Below are 17,427 nucleotides of genomic sequence, written 5' to 3' on the forward strand. Positions count from 1 at the left end.
ATCTGGACAGGTTGTATCACCCCTCTATAAGCTATCAATCACCTCTGCTTCCTTATAGTTCTATATTGTGTGTGTGAGTGTTTGAATATTGTTTGTATGCTTGAGAATGTTTAGTAAAGAAATCATTATTTTAGCCACCCCAGTTTCTGTGTCTGTTCCTGGGTTCTTGGGAATTCTAACTCTGGTATACACAGGTCAGATCCTATAGATAAGCCAATTGCATATTAATAATTATTTCCCCATCTTTATTAAATAATAGAGCAATTTGGCTAACACGGGGTCATCTAGTCCAACCCCCATGCACAATGCAACAGAGGCTTTTCTCCGAGTGTCACCACATTCAGAGGGTGGCTCCAGAGAGAGGGCCTTCCCAGAGGTGCTTTCCTGCTTGCTGGAACTCCTTGCGTAAAGACTTCTGCCAGGCTTCCTGTCTGGCTATCTCTTATAGGCCGGCTAATGCTGGCGGGAGAATGACGGCAGAGGAGGAGCTGCTGATAAATGCGCTTTCTTTATAGGTCTAGACAATTTATGACACAACGTTAGGGAACGGTGGGTTTCCCTGCCTCCGCTGGTGCATGAGAGCATTTCCGCTGCATGTTTGACCTTTGAGTCTTGCTTATACTTTCAGGCTTGAGATCGTCACTGGGTTAGGGGTCAGGACATTTCCCATGTTAGACTGTCTGGAGATGCAAGGGACAGGTGCTGACTTTCCCTTGTGGACTTTGTCCAAGCTTGCCGCTTCCTGTGTCACTGGGGTGTGTCTTATTAGCCACTCGCAATGGAATCTGATGCTTGTGACATCCAGAGGTGCAGGTGGGCCCGTTTCTTCCATGAGAACGAACAGATTTCACCAGCCCAGGTATCCTAAAGACACCTGATTGGGGGATGGACCTCAGCGGTGTACAGTGCCTAGAGACTGATTCCCCACTCCTCCTCCACGTGAAGCCTGCTGGGTGATCTTGGGCTAGTCACAGTTCTTTCAGAGCTCTCTCAGCCCCGCCTGCCTCACAAGGTGCCTGTTGTGGGGAGCGGAAGGGAAGGCGGTCCTATGCCGTTTTGAGACCCCTTGAGGTAGAGAAAAGGGGGATATAAAAACCTTTACTTCTTCTACTCATGTATAAGGGTGAATTCTGATCACGGGGCACTTTGGAGAGCCATTCTGGCTGAAAAGGGGGATCTCAGTGTAATAAAAGGAACTTGTGGGGCCTGGAGATGTTCAGGAATTACAACTGATCTCCAGGCAACAGAGATAAACCCCACTGGAGAAAATAACTGCTTTGGAGGGTGGATTGTATGGCCTTATACCCTGCTGAGGTCCCTCCCATCCCCTCCCTAAACCCTGCCTTCCCCTGGGTCTATCCCCCAAATCTCCAGGAATTTCCCAACCTGGTAGGGTTGCCAGGTCCTACCTCCAATCCATTGGGGGACTCCCGGGTCTTCGTTGGGATCTTTGCGGGGCACAGTGACATCACCTGGAAGTGATGTCATCGTGTTGCTGCCGTCAGGGAGCGAAGCTGTAGTTTTTGGACAAAACTATATATTTTTTTGTCCTCAAAACCATAGAGTTTGCTAAAAAACTAGAGCGTCCCCTCCCCGACATTGGCAATGTGATGGCATCACTACTGGGTGACATCATGGTGCCAGTGGCGATGCTGCGGTAGGAGGCTGTTTGGGGGTGGGGCTTCCCAAATCAGGGGAATCCCTGCCCCAACGAGAGGGATGGCAACCCTACAACCCGGGGTCGGCAACCCTAGGGGGGGAATCAAGTGAAACGTTTCCCATTGCTGCTTCTCCATGCTGGGGGACAGGTTCGGGGCCTGTGTTTGGGTGGGGGCCGTGGGGCAACCCTGTTTGAAAAGGCCCTGTGTTTGATTTTCACAGGGAATGCTACAAATTGCTAAGCTGCATGGGAAAGGGGAGGAGGGAATCTTAAAGCTGGGTTGGTTCATAAAGAGTTTAATAAATGTGCAAGCAGGTTTTGGTTTTTTTTAAATTAAGAGCATAGGAACACAGGAAGCTACATTGGTCTATCCGGGTCAGTGCAATCTACTTTGGCAGCTGCACTCCAGAATCTGAGGTGGGAATAATTCACATTGTCACCTACTACTTGCGTTGCCAGGTCCTTCCTGGCCACCAGCCCGGGGGGCAGGGTTGCCAGCTCCAGCTCGGGAAATTCCTGGAGATCTGGGGATGCAGCCTGGGGAGGACAGGGACCTCAGTGGGGTAAGGTAAAGGTAAAGGTTTCCCTTACTCGAAAGCCAGTTGAATCCAACTCTAGGGTTGCGGTGCTCATCTCCGTTTCCAAGCCGAAGAGCCAGCGCTGTCCGAAGACGTTTCCGTGGTCATGTGGCCGGCATGACTTAACACCGAGATGCACAAAATGCCGTTACCTTCCCACCGAAGCGGTAACTATTTATGTACTTGCAATTATTTGCTTTCGAACTGCTCAGTTGGCAGGAGCTGGGACTAGAGACGGGAGCTCACTCCGTCATGCGGCACACTCGGGTCTCGAACTGCTGAACTACCGACCTTCCAAAGCATCCATTTTTCTCCAGTGGAACTGATTTCTGTAGTCTGGAGATGAGCTGAAATTCCGGGGGATCCCCAGGTCCCACCTGGAGGCTGGCATTCCTACCTACTACCCAACTATCTTTAACTGGAGACGCCAAGGGTTGAATGTGGGGCTCTCACGCACTGTGGATGCTTGACTATGAACCAGGGGCGCTCCCTATGGAACCTGAACATATGAAGCTATGTGATAGTGAGTGAGACTCATGGGTTATCCAGGTTGTCCTCAGGTCTTTCGCATCCCCTACTGCCTAAACAAGGATGATAGAAAGCTGGTAGGTGGCACAGAGTACCAATAAGAAAGTGGCCCAAATTGAGCAAGATTTTAAATATTTGGCCGCCAAACTATTAGGAGAAGAATTTTATTCTTTGGTTGAAAAAAACAAACAGAGGGACTGTGATATATGTTAAAAAGGAATTGGAACCTAAAGATGTCTTCAAAGATAAAGAAGGGAGATATATTGCAGTTGAAATTAATATGCATCAAAAGAAAACTCTAATTGTAAATATTTATGCTTTGAATGGAGCAAAAGAGAAATTTTTTGAAGATTTGACTCAAGAACTGGATCAGGTAACTTATGAACAAATTGTCTTACTGGGAGACTTTAATGGTACAGTTAACAATAAAATGGACAGAAAATCGAAGAAGTCAGATGAAAAGATAGGAAAATTACCAAAAGTTTTTTTTAAGTTGGCAAAGCAAGAGAACTTGGAAGATGTGTGGAGGAAATGGAATCCTACAGCCAAAGACTTTACATTTTATTCAAACAGACATGATTCCTTTTCAAGGATAGACATGATATGGGCGACTGGAGATCTAGCATTAAAAACACAAAAAGTGGAAATTATGCCGAAAGTAAATTCAGAAAGTGGCCCAAATTGTACCTACCATCTTCTGGTTTGAGCCTGCCAAGAGATGGTAAGAAATTTAACTCACTGTAACCCTTGTGGTTGAGCTTTTGAACCAGAGGTGTCTGGGATTCAACCTGGGACCTTCTGCATGCAAACCTGCTGTTCTGCTACTAAGCCATAGTAAAGGTAAAGGTTCCCTTGCTCGAAAACCAGTCGAATCTGACTCTAGGGTTGCGGTGCTCATCTCCGTTTCAAAGCCGAAGAGCCAACGCTGTCCGAAGACGTTTCCATGGCCATGTGGCCGGCATGACTAAACACCGAGGCGCACGGAACGCTGTTCCCTTCCCACCGAAGCGGTACCTATTTATCTACTTGCAATGTCTTGCTTTTGAACTGCTAGGTTGGCAGGCGCTGGAACTAGAGACGGGAGCTCACTCCGTCATGTGGCACACTCGGGTCTCGAACTGCTGAACTACCGACCCATAATTGCTCCCTCCCACCCTTACACGTGTCAGGAGACGAGGTCCCTGCCTGAGCCTCAGCTGACAAGCCTACCATCAGAGAGGGGTTCCAGCTCAACCAACGAATCCATCAAGGGCATGGCGCCGCAGAAGGGTGAGATCAAGGGGCGGGCCCGAGGCCACCCCAGAGGAACAATGACAAGTCTCGACGAGCCACTGAAGGACAACGGGCCCAGGTGTTCCGAGACGGAGCGGGCACTCTGGCAATCCAACTCGCCAGAGGTGCACCTGCGGTGAAAGGAGGCCTTAGGGGCAGGGCGCGCGGAGGACAGCACCGCGGTCCTGACCACGTTACTGAAGGTTGGGTGGCCTGGGGAGGGGGCAGACAGCCCACGGGACCCATAGCGGATCTGTTATAGGCTGGAGAGAGTGCTGAAGGAAATAAAGAGGAGTGAAGTGCGTTGGACCGGGGAAGATGCGGTCAGACCGACGATGAAGGTGGGTGTGAGTGGTGAAACGGGCCAAGTCGGAGGGCGACACCCAGGACCCAAAGGTACTCCAGAGAGAAAAGGGGGGTAGACCCAATTTGAACCAAACACTCAACCCCAAACCCCAGTCTGATGGGGGAATCCTCCGCGGTGTAATGGAGAGAAAACCAAGCTGTCTGAGGTCTCAGGTACTTCGCAATTTCCTGATCCCCGCCCGGCCTGTGACGCCCCTGACTGGTGCTCGATTCATGATAACATGGTATGTGCCCACTTTATGGCTGTAGGGGACTTGTGTTGGATTCTGGTGGTTGAGTCCAAATTGGGTTCCAGACTCCACCTCTGGGTTGGCTCAGGTCTTCTTAGCAGGAAGTCAGCAAACCTGCTTATCACTCAGTGCTGTTGGGATGTTCAGGTGCTGTTCTTGGAGATACCCCTCCCTGATAAAAGCTATCATCTATCTTACTTTTGGGTTTTTTAAAAAGCTTCTGTTACATATCAGTTGCAGGGAAAACAGCAGAGCAGATGGCCCGTGGTTTGCTTTTGAAAGGGACTGATCATGATTAATGTTGGCAACAAGTTGGCACCCTTCTCCCACACTGGAGTAACCCGTTACGCAAGGATGTCTGGCAACTCTATACAGAAGAAGAAGAAATTGGATTTATACTCCACCCTTCACTCAGTCTCAGAGCGGCTTACAAACTCCTTTCCCTTCCCCTCCCCACAACAGACACCCTGGGAGGCAGGCCCGTAGCTAACGCGGGGCCTGTGGGGCCTGGCCCCCTAGCATTTCTTCTGGGCTCTCTCTCTCCTGGGCAAGTCCCAAATTGAATTAAGGTGATTAACTTTGATTTCATTAGCTGAGACCCCCCCAGGCCCCCTCCCCCCCAAATCCCTAGTTACGGGGCTGCTGGGAGGTAGGTGGGGCTGAGAGAACTCTGACAGAAACTGCTCTTTTTCAAGAACAGCTGTGCCAGAACTACGGCTTGCCCAAGGTCATCCAGCAGCTGCAAGTGGAGGATTGGGGAATCAAACCCAGTTCTCCCAGATTAGAGTCTGCGCACTTAACCACTACACCAAAGTTCTTTTCCTGATTCTCCCTGATAACAATTAGCACCCGCGGTTTGTGGCGTTTTACAATTAAAGAGCCAAACTATGTCAGAGCCAGGGTTCTACAGGCTAGTAGAAGAAAGCCTACTTGCATAAATGGAACCATGCAAATTAACATTAAATGGACATGTCGTTTCATAATCCATAAAGTTTCCGTGGCCCAAACACTGGTTGCTCTGGGTCCTTTATTAGGAAGTGGCACACAGGAGGTCACAGAGTGAGTCACGAATAGACACAGGAGCACCCATGTGATCATTTTAGAGCACTGGTATAAATCTGTGCATGGCTCATACTTGGATTCCTGGCAGTGCTTCATCTCTATCATTCCCCTTCCTGTAAAATATCTCTAAGAAGCCCTTTAGTCCCGCAAAAATATTTGACCACCATTATCCTAGCATCCCACCTACTCCTCCAGTAGAGCTTAACGTCAAGATTTGGCTTTCTTTTTTACGGGGCCAGATTTGTACTTCTGCAAGCAGCCACATCTGGCCCTAGAGGTTTTTAAATATATTGAATATGTAAACATATACTGCACTTCAAAAGAATGTAATGCACATCATAAAGTCACACAAACCACAGAATGATGATTCTTAAAGTAATACAGTCTAAAATAGTCCACAAGCACAAGCCCTCCTAAGGGCAATAACAGTCCATAGAGAAAATACGGTCCAATATACCCCCTAAGCACCCTCCAGTGTTCCCTCTAAGCTGAGTTAATGTGAGCTAGCTCACAGTTTTTTAGCCTCCGGCTCACACATTTTTGTCTCAGCTCAGGAAGGATGGCTCCAGAGCAAACTAATTTATCCAGTAGCCAAATTGCTCACTCACAACTTTGATGCCAGTAGCTCACAAGGTAGAATTTTTGCTCACAAGGCTCCACAGCTTAGAGGGAACATTACAATATCATATGTAATATAATATGACTGTTGATATGTAATAAAACTATTTTGAAGACAATCCTTCATCAAAAGGTATGGTGAGTCAAGAAAGGTAAAACGACCATGCACAAATCAAAATGCTATTTTGTATTAAGTGGAGTCCAAGGCCTTTTAGCAAACCCACAACCCAATGGTATCAAATCTAGCAGGCAAAAAGACTCTACATCTGGCTCTGGGGCCACAGCATCCTGACCTCTGCTCTAGTCAAATATGACGTGACATGATGCCATTCTCTTCCCATCCCCTCCTCCCATTCATTGGCTGCCACGGGAAAGGAGGGACATTCCAGGATCCCTAGAGCCAAGGTCCACCGGTTTCCTAGGCACAAGTCCAAAGACCTCCAAAGGAAGTTTAGAAAACTAGTAAAGGGCCAGAAATTAAAAACATCTATAGGTATAAACAAAACGACATGTGTTTATTTCAAAAACATATAAAAACCTTGTTGGGGCCCAAATAAAGCCTCATAAAACAAAGTGACAAATGCACAAAAAGAATTGCATATGACCTGATGCATTTCAGCCCACAAGAGCCTTCTTCAGAGGTCAAATAGTAAAGAATGCAACATGCAACAAAACCCTCATAACACTTGTAAGGCAGTAAACAATTGATATAGGACCCAAAAATGGAATGTTTCAATATGGAATTGAATTACACACAAAAAAATAATTGTTTGTGGGGCCACGAATGTATCTGGCCTTGTGTCAGAAGCAATTACATATATTGGAGATAGTAATATTGCCAATATGTCCCTTCCAGTTTAGGTCCTAAGAGTACAAGTACAATCACCTTATCAGGGCCAATGTGACATCCTAGCATCCCACCTACCTCCTCCAACATACCATTCGAGTCCAGCAGCACCTTAAAGGCCAACAAGATTCCCAGGGTATAAGCTTTCAAGAGGCAAAGGTATCTGCCCTGACCCGAATAGCCCAGGCTAGCCGGATCCCATCAGATCTCAGAAGCTAAGCAGGGTTGGCCTTGGCTACTATTTGGAAGGGTGACCTCCAAGGAGTACCAGGGTCATGACACAGCGGCAGGCAATGGCCGACCACCTCTGAAACATCTCTTGCCTCAAAAACAAGTCTAGCACACCACCTTAATGGTGCATAACACTAAAAGAGCTAGAACTTTTGACTGCCAGACTAACTTAGGATCTCCCGGCTATTCAACACACAGTGTTACACAATAATAATAACAATCTGACAAAAGGAGTTTTGACTCTCAGAAGCATATACCGTGGAAGTCTTGTTGGTCTTTGAGGAGCTCCTGGACTTCAAGCTTGCTCTTCTCCTGCAGACCAGTACAGCTACCCAATTGAAACTGTGGGAGAGGACGGTCAGTGAAAGATCTGAGAGTGAAGAAGAGTCTTTTATGAGCTGGAGATACCATCACCACAACCTCTCTGAACTTCAGTTTTTTGACTGCATCACATTTGTATCCGTTACAAATTATTATAAATTATTATAAACGCTTTAGATTGTGAGCATTGGGGGGGAACTGTTATAAGGCGCTCTGCACCCACAGAATAAAGTGGGATATAAATGAAACATGGAGAGGATGAAAAACTCTGAGCACAAAGGTACCATGTACCACATTTTTTAAATACACAATACCTAGAAAGTGTGGAGAAGAGAGGGATGTGCGGGGTGGTACTTGGATGGGGGACCCGGACCGGGAAGACGTTGCAGAAGAAGGCCAAACTGCCTTCTGCTTCTCACTTGCCTTGAAAGCCCCTTGCTGCGCTCACCATAAGTCACTTGCAATGTTCCCTCTAAGCTTTGGAGCCTTGTGAGCAACAATTCAACTTTGTGAGCGACTGGCATTAAAGTTGTGAGCGAGTGATTCGGCTACTGCATAAATTAGCTTGCTCTGGAGCCATCCTTCCTGAGCCGAAGGCAAAAAATGTGTGAGCTGGAGGCTAAAAAACTGTGAACTGGCTCACACCAACTCAGCTTAGAGGGAACACTGGTCACTTGCTACTTGATGGCATATATGTATATATATTCGGGGAGAAGACATGGGGAGCAATCCCAAGCAAGTCTATTCAGACGTAAGTACCATTTTATTCAGTGGGGCTTACGCCCGAGAAAATATCCTTGAGGACTACAGTCGGGGTATTTCTTGGTGGGAGCCACATCTGTCTCGTGCCAGCCAGAAGCCAATGAGAACTTCACAGATGCCTCGGGTGGCGCCTGTCAGTTCTAGGAAGCAGAGTGTTCCAGATCTGTCTCGTCTAATAATAGCATTTGGTATTATTCAATAACTAGGCGACGGTACAAAAGTTAAATTTGCACAAACTAGCTTGGGCAATCAGAATGGGCTGTACTCCAATGAAAAGAGCACACAAGTTTCTCTTCTTCTTTTAATATGATTCTTTCCAACATTGTGCTTGGACAACCCAGTTTCTACAAAATGGAATCTACTAGAATATTCATGCAACTTCTGAAATATGCATGCTTTTATTTCTGAATATCATTTTGTTACACCAATAAATGTGTTAATGGGAGACAAAATATGAAAGGCAAGATGATGATGATGATGTGATGGTAATGATGATGATAAGAAAACAATATTATCATAGAAATGAGAAGCAATTCTACAATACAAGTGCTTAAGTGTTTGCAAAATTCGATCTCTCGTTTTTTCGCCTTCCCTCCAGAAATCTTACCATGTCAGTTCATTTTGACATTTTAGCAACATGCCAAGGCTTTATTTATAATATTTACTTAAATTGTTGGGTTTTTTCCTTTATGTCTATTATTTGCAAGGACAATTTGGCTTAATAATAATTAATAATACTTTTGGCTTTAACTGTTTAAAGAACCAGATCGTGCGGTCAGTAGGTCCAGTGGGACATTGCATCTGCTCATCTGTTTTATTTCCTTTCATGTCTTGGAGAGCAATTGGAAGCTGGTCTACTCAGAAGTAAGCCCCATTTTATTCTGTTCTATGGGGCTTGTACCTGGGAAACTGTTCTTTGGATTGCAGCCTTACATATGGTTGTGTTTCTGGGTGAGACCATCACTAGGGTTGCCAGCTCCGGGTTGGTAAATACCTGGAGATTTTGGGAGTGGAGGTGGGGTTCGGGGAGAGGAGGGAAGGTGGGCTGCCATACAGTCCACCTTCCAAAGCAGCCATTTTCTCCAGGTGAACTGATCTCTCTTGCCTTGAGATCAGTTGTAATCCCAGGAAGTCTCCAGCCTGGAGACTGGCAACCCTAACCATCACAGATGCATAGCATTGCGAGATATAGACTTGGGTTTCTCCAGATGTCCTGGAAAAAAACAACAGAGGTTTGTTCATGGTGATTATAATCTGGTATGTTGCTCATGTGCTCTTTCCTCTCCTGTTATGCCTGGAGTGCAGTTGAAAGATTCCTGGTTTTGGAATCCTTCCTTCACTTTGCCATGGCATCCAAACACGGGTGTCTGGACAGACGAAGAAAAAACTCCAATTTATCTGGGCATCCCCTCTCAAATGTCACTCAAATTGGTATTTGAATTTGATTGAAGTCTTCCCAGACCAGGAAGTCTTCAATCAAGCTTCTTGTGGGAAAGGAGGAAGGGTACACACATGGCAACAACCCAGGTTCATGCTGATTGAGAACATAGGGTTGCCAGACGAGGGTCCCCCAGACCCTACCTTCCCACCACCAATCGGCTGGCTGGTGGGGGGAACTTACCCCGAAAAAGAGGGAGATCCACCCAATGCACAGCGACATGTCTATGTCACTGCCCACGTGACCTGGAAGTGACACCATCACATCTTGGAATGTTGCAGCAATGCTCTGGTATTTGGGCAAAAACTCTATGGTAGAGGTGAAGGTTACCATAGAGTTTTTGCTCAAATACCAGAGCATCACCCTGACCTCCAGGATGTGATGATGTCACTTCTGGGTCACATGGGCACTGACTTAGCCACAACACTGTACATCGGATGGGCCTCCCTGATGCTCCTAGTAAGTTCCCCCTTCTCCACTGTTTTCCAGGAGGGACTTGGCAACCCTATGTGAACAAGACTCAATTTGTTCATGACATCCCCATGGTTATTCCTCTCTTATGTATTGTGCTGCTAAACAGTTTTATCCTATTAATGCATAGTTGAATACCACTTACAGAGAATTTCACAATGATTTCCTTTCACATTAATGTCAAATGAGTTTCCTGAGATCTAAGAAAACATTTAATTCCATTGGTAATTCATAATCATCCATCCTATCATTCTTTTTAAAGATGCTGTTGTGGGATTAAGGCTAGGGTACAAGGAAGGAGGAAGTTTCACCTGGTCCAGTCCCCCATTCTGCTGTGGAAGCTCACTGCCTGTTCTTGCCCCCCCCCCGTCTCTCTTTCTCTCAGTTCTAAGCAACCTCACGGGGTTTGTTTTGAGGATAAAACGGAGGACAGGAGAACGATGCAAGTTGCCCTGAGCTCCTTGGAGGAGGAGGTGATGGAATTAAAAAATGACAAAATAACTAAATATTGTTGACTTCACTGAAGAATTGGTGATTTTCTTAGTTGAATCGGTTTTCTTCTTTCTCTGACTTTTTTAAATATCAGAGTCATTCTACACCCCAACCAATGTTTCCTCTAAGCTGTGGAGTCTTGTGAGCGAAAATTCGACTTTATGAACTCCTGGCATTAAAGCTGTGAGCGAGCGATTTGGCTACTGCATCAATTAGTTTGCTCTGGAGCCATCCTTCCTGAGCTAAGACAAAAATGTGTGAGCTGGAGGCTGATATTCTGTAGGACATCCTTTATGACTTCCTCCCTGAGCTCTGAGTAATGAAATTCTGGTAACTGGCTGCTGTTAAAGAAGATCATCACCGTAATGGCTGGTCCAAATGCTAAAGTGTGGCTGTTTGCTGAGCCTCCTGGCTGACTGGAGCAAGGGTCTCTGAGGCATAGGTATAGACCACGCGGGGGCTTGGGGGCTGGTGCCTCCCTGAAATTTTCCATGGGATACTGAGCCTCCCCCGGGGGCAACCAGTGCCAGCCAGAGCCTTGCCACCCCACCCCACCTCACCTCCTGTGCCTCCACCCCATTTTGAAAGCGGAGGGTTTCATGGGACCTCAGTGGGGTACAATGGTCCACCCTCCAAAACATCCATTTTCTTCAGGGAAACTAATCTTTGTAGTCTGAAAATGAGCTGCTGTAATTCAGGGGATCTGGCACCCTTAGCTCCAGTGCTGAAACTGGAAGCTCTGGTTCTGCTGTGTGAGTTGGTGAATGCAGACTACTTGGCATTGGCTTGCATCTGCTGACTCACCCTGCTTCATGTAGGATGCACAACAGCCAGGTGGGGGAGGGGAGGGGTGTCATTCTACCAAAAATGAGAGTGTTTGGATCTCTCTGTGAGTTTGAGGACAGGAACTGGCACTGAAGTGAGATTGGAAAAGAGTATGTAGGCTTTCTGAAAACGCTTGGAGAGTGTGTTGTTGGAAGGGGCAGAGCAATATAATTACTTAGTAATGCCTCTGGCCCTGGCTTAGCGCCTCCCCCCCCGAAAATTGGAAAGTCTATGCCCGTGCTCTGAGGAAAATTTCACCTCCTGGAGTCCCAGAAGTATCGGTTTGGGGGGGAAATAATCTGGCCCCAGCTCCTGCCAACCTAGCAGTTCGAAAGCAAGAAATTGCAAGTAGACCCAGCAAAATTGCCAATCTCCCACATCACACACTGAGGCAAGCAGAAGAATCTAGTCCTCTGACTCGCTAAAACTACACGGGTAACACAGTTTTCTGGAGACCTATTTCCACCCTCTGTATCTGAAAGATTACTTCTGCCACATCCCTGGAGAGTGCACTAATAGCCAGATGCTTTCCTCTCAACCAACCAGTGATCAAGTCACTGCTCAATGACTGCCATTCTCTCAACATTACCAATGAACGGTGTACCAATAATCAACCAGTAAACCCATCATGCTGGCAGTGGAGTCGCTTCACTTCTCGTTAAAAAAACAAGTAAGCAACTTAGGGTAGCTCTAGGAATTGCCAGAATTTCCAGCAATTCCTAGAGCTGCCCATGCCACTTGTGGGAGTTTTTTTAACGTTAAGTGACATGATGCTTCAGCTGGCATCACAACTCCCCATACCACAGCCCTCCCACTAGTTGCCAGGCACTGCCTGGCAAACCTACTTAGAACACAATCTCAGCTGTGTAGAAAAGGAGACAATAAACAGTATCAAAAGCAATTACTGGCATCACTGATCAGAGCGGCTGACAAAGGAGGGGCAGCTGTCATCATGAACTACTTGGATTAGTCCCAGAAGGCTGAGGGACAACTCTCCAATACTACATTTTATAAATTGTTGTCCTCCGACTCCACAGAAGAGTCATGACAAATTTTGGCCAGTTCGTGGTTCACGAATAGAAGTTTGATGACATCTTATGACATGATCACTCACATGAAATTGCCTTATACTGAATCAGACCCTTAGTCCGTCATGGTCAGTATGGTCTACTCAGACTGGCAGTGGCTCTCCAGGGTCCCAGGCAGAGGTTTTTCACATCACCTACTGCCAGAACGTTTAACTGGAGATACTGAGGATTCAATCTGGGACCTTCTGCATGCCAAGCAGAGGCACTACCACTGAGCTCCAGCCCCTCATACAGATCAACCAGCACGAACTTTCCACAAACTTTCAAGCAGTTTGTGGAGGTTCATGACAGACAGACTGTCTTTGCCCAAACAAGATGTTTACCAAACAAAATGTTTACCAAACTTCAAATCAACAGGGGTGGTAGTGGAATTCTCTAGCCTTGGAAACAGTGTTGTCGGTTTCAAGAGGGTTCCCCCCTTTTGCTGGGGTTCTTTTGTGTTCACTTCCCATTTTCTTGAAAAGAGCTTGCAAAATCCCACCCCCCACTTGGATTTGTGACTCTTTGCTTTGAGATCAGTCCCTTTAAGCTTTCAATGCCAGTGGCACTGGGTTCCGCTGGGCATTATTCGCATTGTAACTTGGTGAACAGAGCTTGAAAAAATCACTCCCCTTCCTTGGATTTCTCGTGACTTTGCTTTGAGATCAGTCCTTATAAGCTTGCAGTGCCACAGTGGCACTGAGTTCTGCTGGGCACTGGTTGCATTGTACTTGCTTGGAGTGTGATTCCATGCTCGACATCAATCCTGTTGAGCTGGAATTGCCACAATGACACTGGATTCTACTGGGCACTCTTTGATTGCACTGGTACTGCTGGACAATCTGTACATTGCATTGGTTCTACTGGGCTTGCAAAAATGCCCCCCTTCAGCTTCTACTGCAGATATTCCCTGGCTTGACCTTAGTCCTGTAGGGTTTGCAGTGCCACAGTGGCACTGGTTCTGCTGGGCTTGCAAAAATGCCCCCCACCTTCAGTTTCTGGGACTTTTATTCTGTTCTGCTGAGCTTCTATTGCCCTTGCTTTTTTTGCTAGCCCCCCCCCCATTGGAACAATGGAGGATGGGGACACCTTCTGTGGGGGGCTGTAACTTGGATCCCATAAATCCAATCTTCACTTCTCGTGGAGGACAGATGGGAAGAATTTTAAACCTTGAGAACCAAATGGAACTGGATAGCCCTAGATTGGTAGATATGGAAGCCTCCCATCATCCAGGGTTGGGCCTCATCCGGGGTTGCCAGCTCTGGGTTGGGAAATACCTGGAGATTTTGAGGGTGGAGCTTGAGGAGGGCAAGGTTTGTGGAGGGGAGGGACTTCAGTGGAGTATAATACCACGGAGTCCACCTTCCAAAGTGGCCATTTTCTCCAGGTGAACTGGTCTCTGTCACCTGGAGATCAGTTGTAATTCCAGATCTCCAGCCACCACCTGGAGGCTGGCAACCCTAGCCTTATCCACAATTTCAGGGTTGAGGACAGTGAAAAAGAAGAAGAAGAGATTGGATTTATACCCTGCCCTTCTCTTGGAGTCTCAGAGCGGCTTACAAACTCCTTTCCCTTCCCCTCCCCACAACAGACACCCTGTGAGGTGGGTGGGGCTGAGAGAGCTCTGACACAAACTGCTCTTTTTCAAGGACAGCTGTGCCAGAGCTTGTGACTGACCCAAGGTCACACCAGCAGCTGCAAGTGGAGGAGTGGGGAATCAAACCCGGTTCTCCCAGATTAGAGACCACGCTCTTAACCACTACACCAAACTGGTGAATGATACTTGTGCCAGCTGTGAGAGCTGAGACATTCGCACGAGTTCAGAGGGCAAGTTGCTGAATGAGAAACTCGATTTGAGTCCAGTAGCACCTTAGAGACCAAAATCGTTTCATCAGAGGGGAAACTCATACCAAAAAAATTATATTTTTGGTCTCTGAGATGCTACTACAAACTTAGCTTTTCTACTGTAAACCAACACAGCTGCCATCCCGATATAATCTGAATGAAAAACCCGGATGTTGTATGGAAATAAAGTCCCGGACAAAGCCGGCTTTTTCTTTCCCAGTCAGGATTCTAACCTACAGCAGAGGGAAGGAGGCTGCCTGAGCCCTCACCATGGCTACCTGTGAAGAATGTCTCATGTGACCCATTTAATATTTACTTTACAGTAATATCTACAGGCCCCTTTGTGCTCCACCCTGGGTCAACACTGCCAAGGACGGGCCCCTCCTCAGAATTCCACCCTTTTTTCGCAGAGGCGAATGGCTTGCAGTATTATAAAGCTCCTGTTGCAACAAGCTGCAAAACACTCCCAGCGTAGATGCAGAGAAAATGTGTGAGGACATCAATGGCAGTGCGTGCTGGGAAATCGATTTTAGGAGTTAAAAATATAAGGAAATTCCCTGAGGAAATTGCCACAGAAAACACTTCAGCAGAAGTATTTCTCTTTTTCTTTAATCGAGAGAAATCTCTGGCATGTATCCTTCCGCTCTGTTCACCCAGGTTCACTTCCTTCGTTTTCCCCCAACAAAAACCCTGTGTGTTAGGCAATGCTCCCTCTAAGCTATGGAGTCCTGTGAGCAAAAATTCTGTTTTGTGAGCTGCTGGTGTTAAAGTTGTGAGCAGGTGATTTGGCTACTCCATCAATTAGTCTGCTCTGGAGCTATCCTTCCGGAGCTAAGACAGAAATGTATGAGCCGGAGGCTAAAACAACTGTGAGCTAGCTCACACAGCTTAGAGGAAACACTGGAGGTAGGTTAGGCTAAGAGAGTGTGTGACTGGCCCAAAGTTACCCAGCAAGCTTTTATGGCAAAGTGGGGATTCGAACCTGGGTCTCCCAGATTATAGTCCTGTACACAACAAGTGCACAATGCAGTATTTTGAAATAATAAACTGAAGGAATACAAGATTTCATTGATATAACTTTTTTGGAAACCAGTTCTTCTGATAAAGGTTTTGGCTGGCTGGCTATCATATTCTGGTGGTTGTTTTGCTGGCACAGTACCAAAAGTGCTGGTATGTTTCCTGCAATTCGACTTAGGCCCTGTCCACACAAGAGGATTAGGGCCTGGAGAGGGATGGAACGGGGGCGGAGCAAATGGGCGCGATCCCACCGCAACATCTGGGAAGCGTACCGTGTCCGTCCCCGATCCGGCCCTTCCAGCGATGATCCGCACCAAAAAAGAACCACCTAACGAGGTGGTTCTTTTCGAACGGCCGCAGCAATGCTGGCCGTGGGATCGCTGGCGCATCCCCGGCTCCTTGCCGAACTGCGCATGCTCCGACATGCGCAGTTCAGCAGACTGCCATGCCTTTCTCCCCGTCTCCCTGGCATCTGATCGTGCCGGGGAGCAAATGCAAAGCGGTTCAGGGGATCTGTATGATCTCGCCGCCATGTGCCTATTTAGGTGCGGCTTTTTAAAAGCTGCACTTTGGCTGTCCCTTCTTCCCTCATGTGGCAGGGGCCAAAATGTATCATTTTTGTCTCCTTTCCAGTTTAAGGCTGGAACTGTTCTGGAGGAATACCGGTGTTACAAGACATCCCAGGACCTTTCATGCTAGGAAGGTCACTTGAAATTCTCCTTCAGTTTGGGGAGATAAATTCCACCTTCAGCTTAGTGCCTCTGAATGTGGAGGCTCCCCTCAGTCACCATGGCCACTGACAGATTTATCCTCCACGAATCTACCTAATTCTTCCCTTTTAAAGCTGTTTATTTCTGTGGCCATCACTACATCCTCTGGCAGCGAATACCACATTTTAATCACACTCTGTGTAAATGCTCCTCATGGGAGCAGTTCAAATTGTCCTTCGTGTACAGTTTTGTATAAATACCATCTCTAATAATCTCTAATCTTGGAGCTGCAGTGGCTCAAGTGGTTAAGACGCTGAACTGCAGGCTGTGGAACGTCAGTAGTTCAGCAGTTCAAGACCCGAGTTGCCGCATGACGGAGTGAGCTCCTGTCTCTAGTTCCAGCTCCTGCCAACCCAGCAGTTCGAAAGCAAGAAATTGCAAGTAGATAAATAGGTACCACTTTGGTGGGAAGGTAACAGCATTCCATGCGCCTTGGTGTTTAGTCATGCCGGCCACATGACCACGGAAACGTCTTCGGACAGCGCTGGCTCTTCGGCTTTGAAACGGAGTTGAGCACCGCAACCCTAGAGTCGGATTCAACTGGCTTTTGAGCAAGGGAACCTTTACCTTATTTATGTATTTATGTATGTATGTATGTATGTATTTATTGTATTTATACCCCGCCCATCCCGCAAGCAGGCTCAGGGCGGGTAACAAAACGGTACAATGTACCTGGTTGACATACATAAAACTTAAAAACTCTATAAAATCTCATAAGCAATTACTTTAAAACATAAGTTACAGTTAACAATAAAGTGCAAACAGTATTACACATTAGATGGCGTGCTTCCAGATCTCGTTCTATGTTATTCCACCGCTCATCATCCTTGCGCCGGAAGGCCTAGCGATACGTCAGGACCAGATGTAAGATCCGAGCATTCGCTAGGATCGTTGGTGGTAACAGTAGTGGCGGCTCCTATTGAAAGGCCTGGTGGAAGAGCTCCGTCTTGCAGGCCCTGCGGAACTGTAAAAGGTCCCGCAGGGCCCTGATCTCCTCCGGGAGCTCGTTCCACCAGTAAGGAGCCGC

General features: G+C 47.0%; 1 protein-coding gene across 1 annotated transcript in view; it reads left to right on the forward strand.

The window, feature by feature from the left end:
• Positions 1-4,019: 4,019 nt before the first annotated feature.
• The window catches only part of TNKS (tankyrase, TRF1-interacting ankyrin-related ADP-ribose polymerase), a 131,070-nt gene continuing 117,662 nt past the window's right edge, over positions 4,020-17,427 (forward strand). Inside the window, exon 1 of the mRNA XM_015425698.1 lies at positions 4,020-4,174. Coding sequence (XP_015281184.1) covers positions 4,020-4,174 — 155 coding nt within the window. The remainder of the gene's footprint in view (positions 4,175-17,427) is intronic.

Source organism: Gekko japonicus, unplaced genomic scaffold, assembly GCF_001447785.1.
Source record: "Gekko japonicus isolate JY-2015 unplaced genomic scaffold, Gekko_japonicus_V1.1 scaffold1416, whole genome shotgun sequence".
Classification (NCBI taxonomy): domain Eukaryota; kingdom Metazoa; phylum Chordata; class Lepidosauria; order Squamata; family Gekkonidae; genus Gekko; species Gekko japonicus.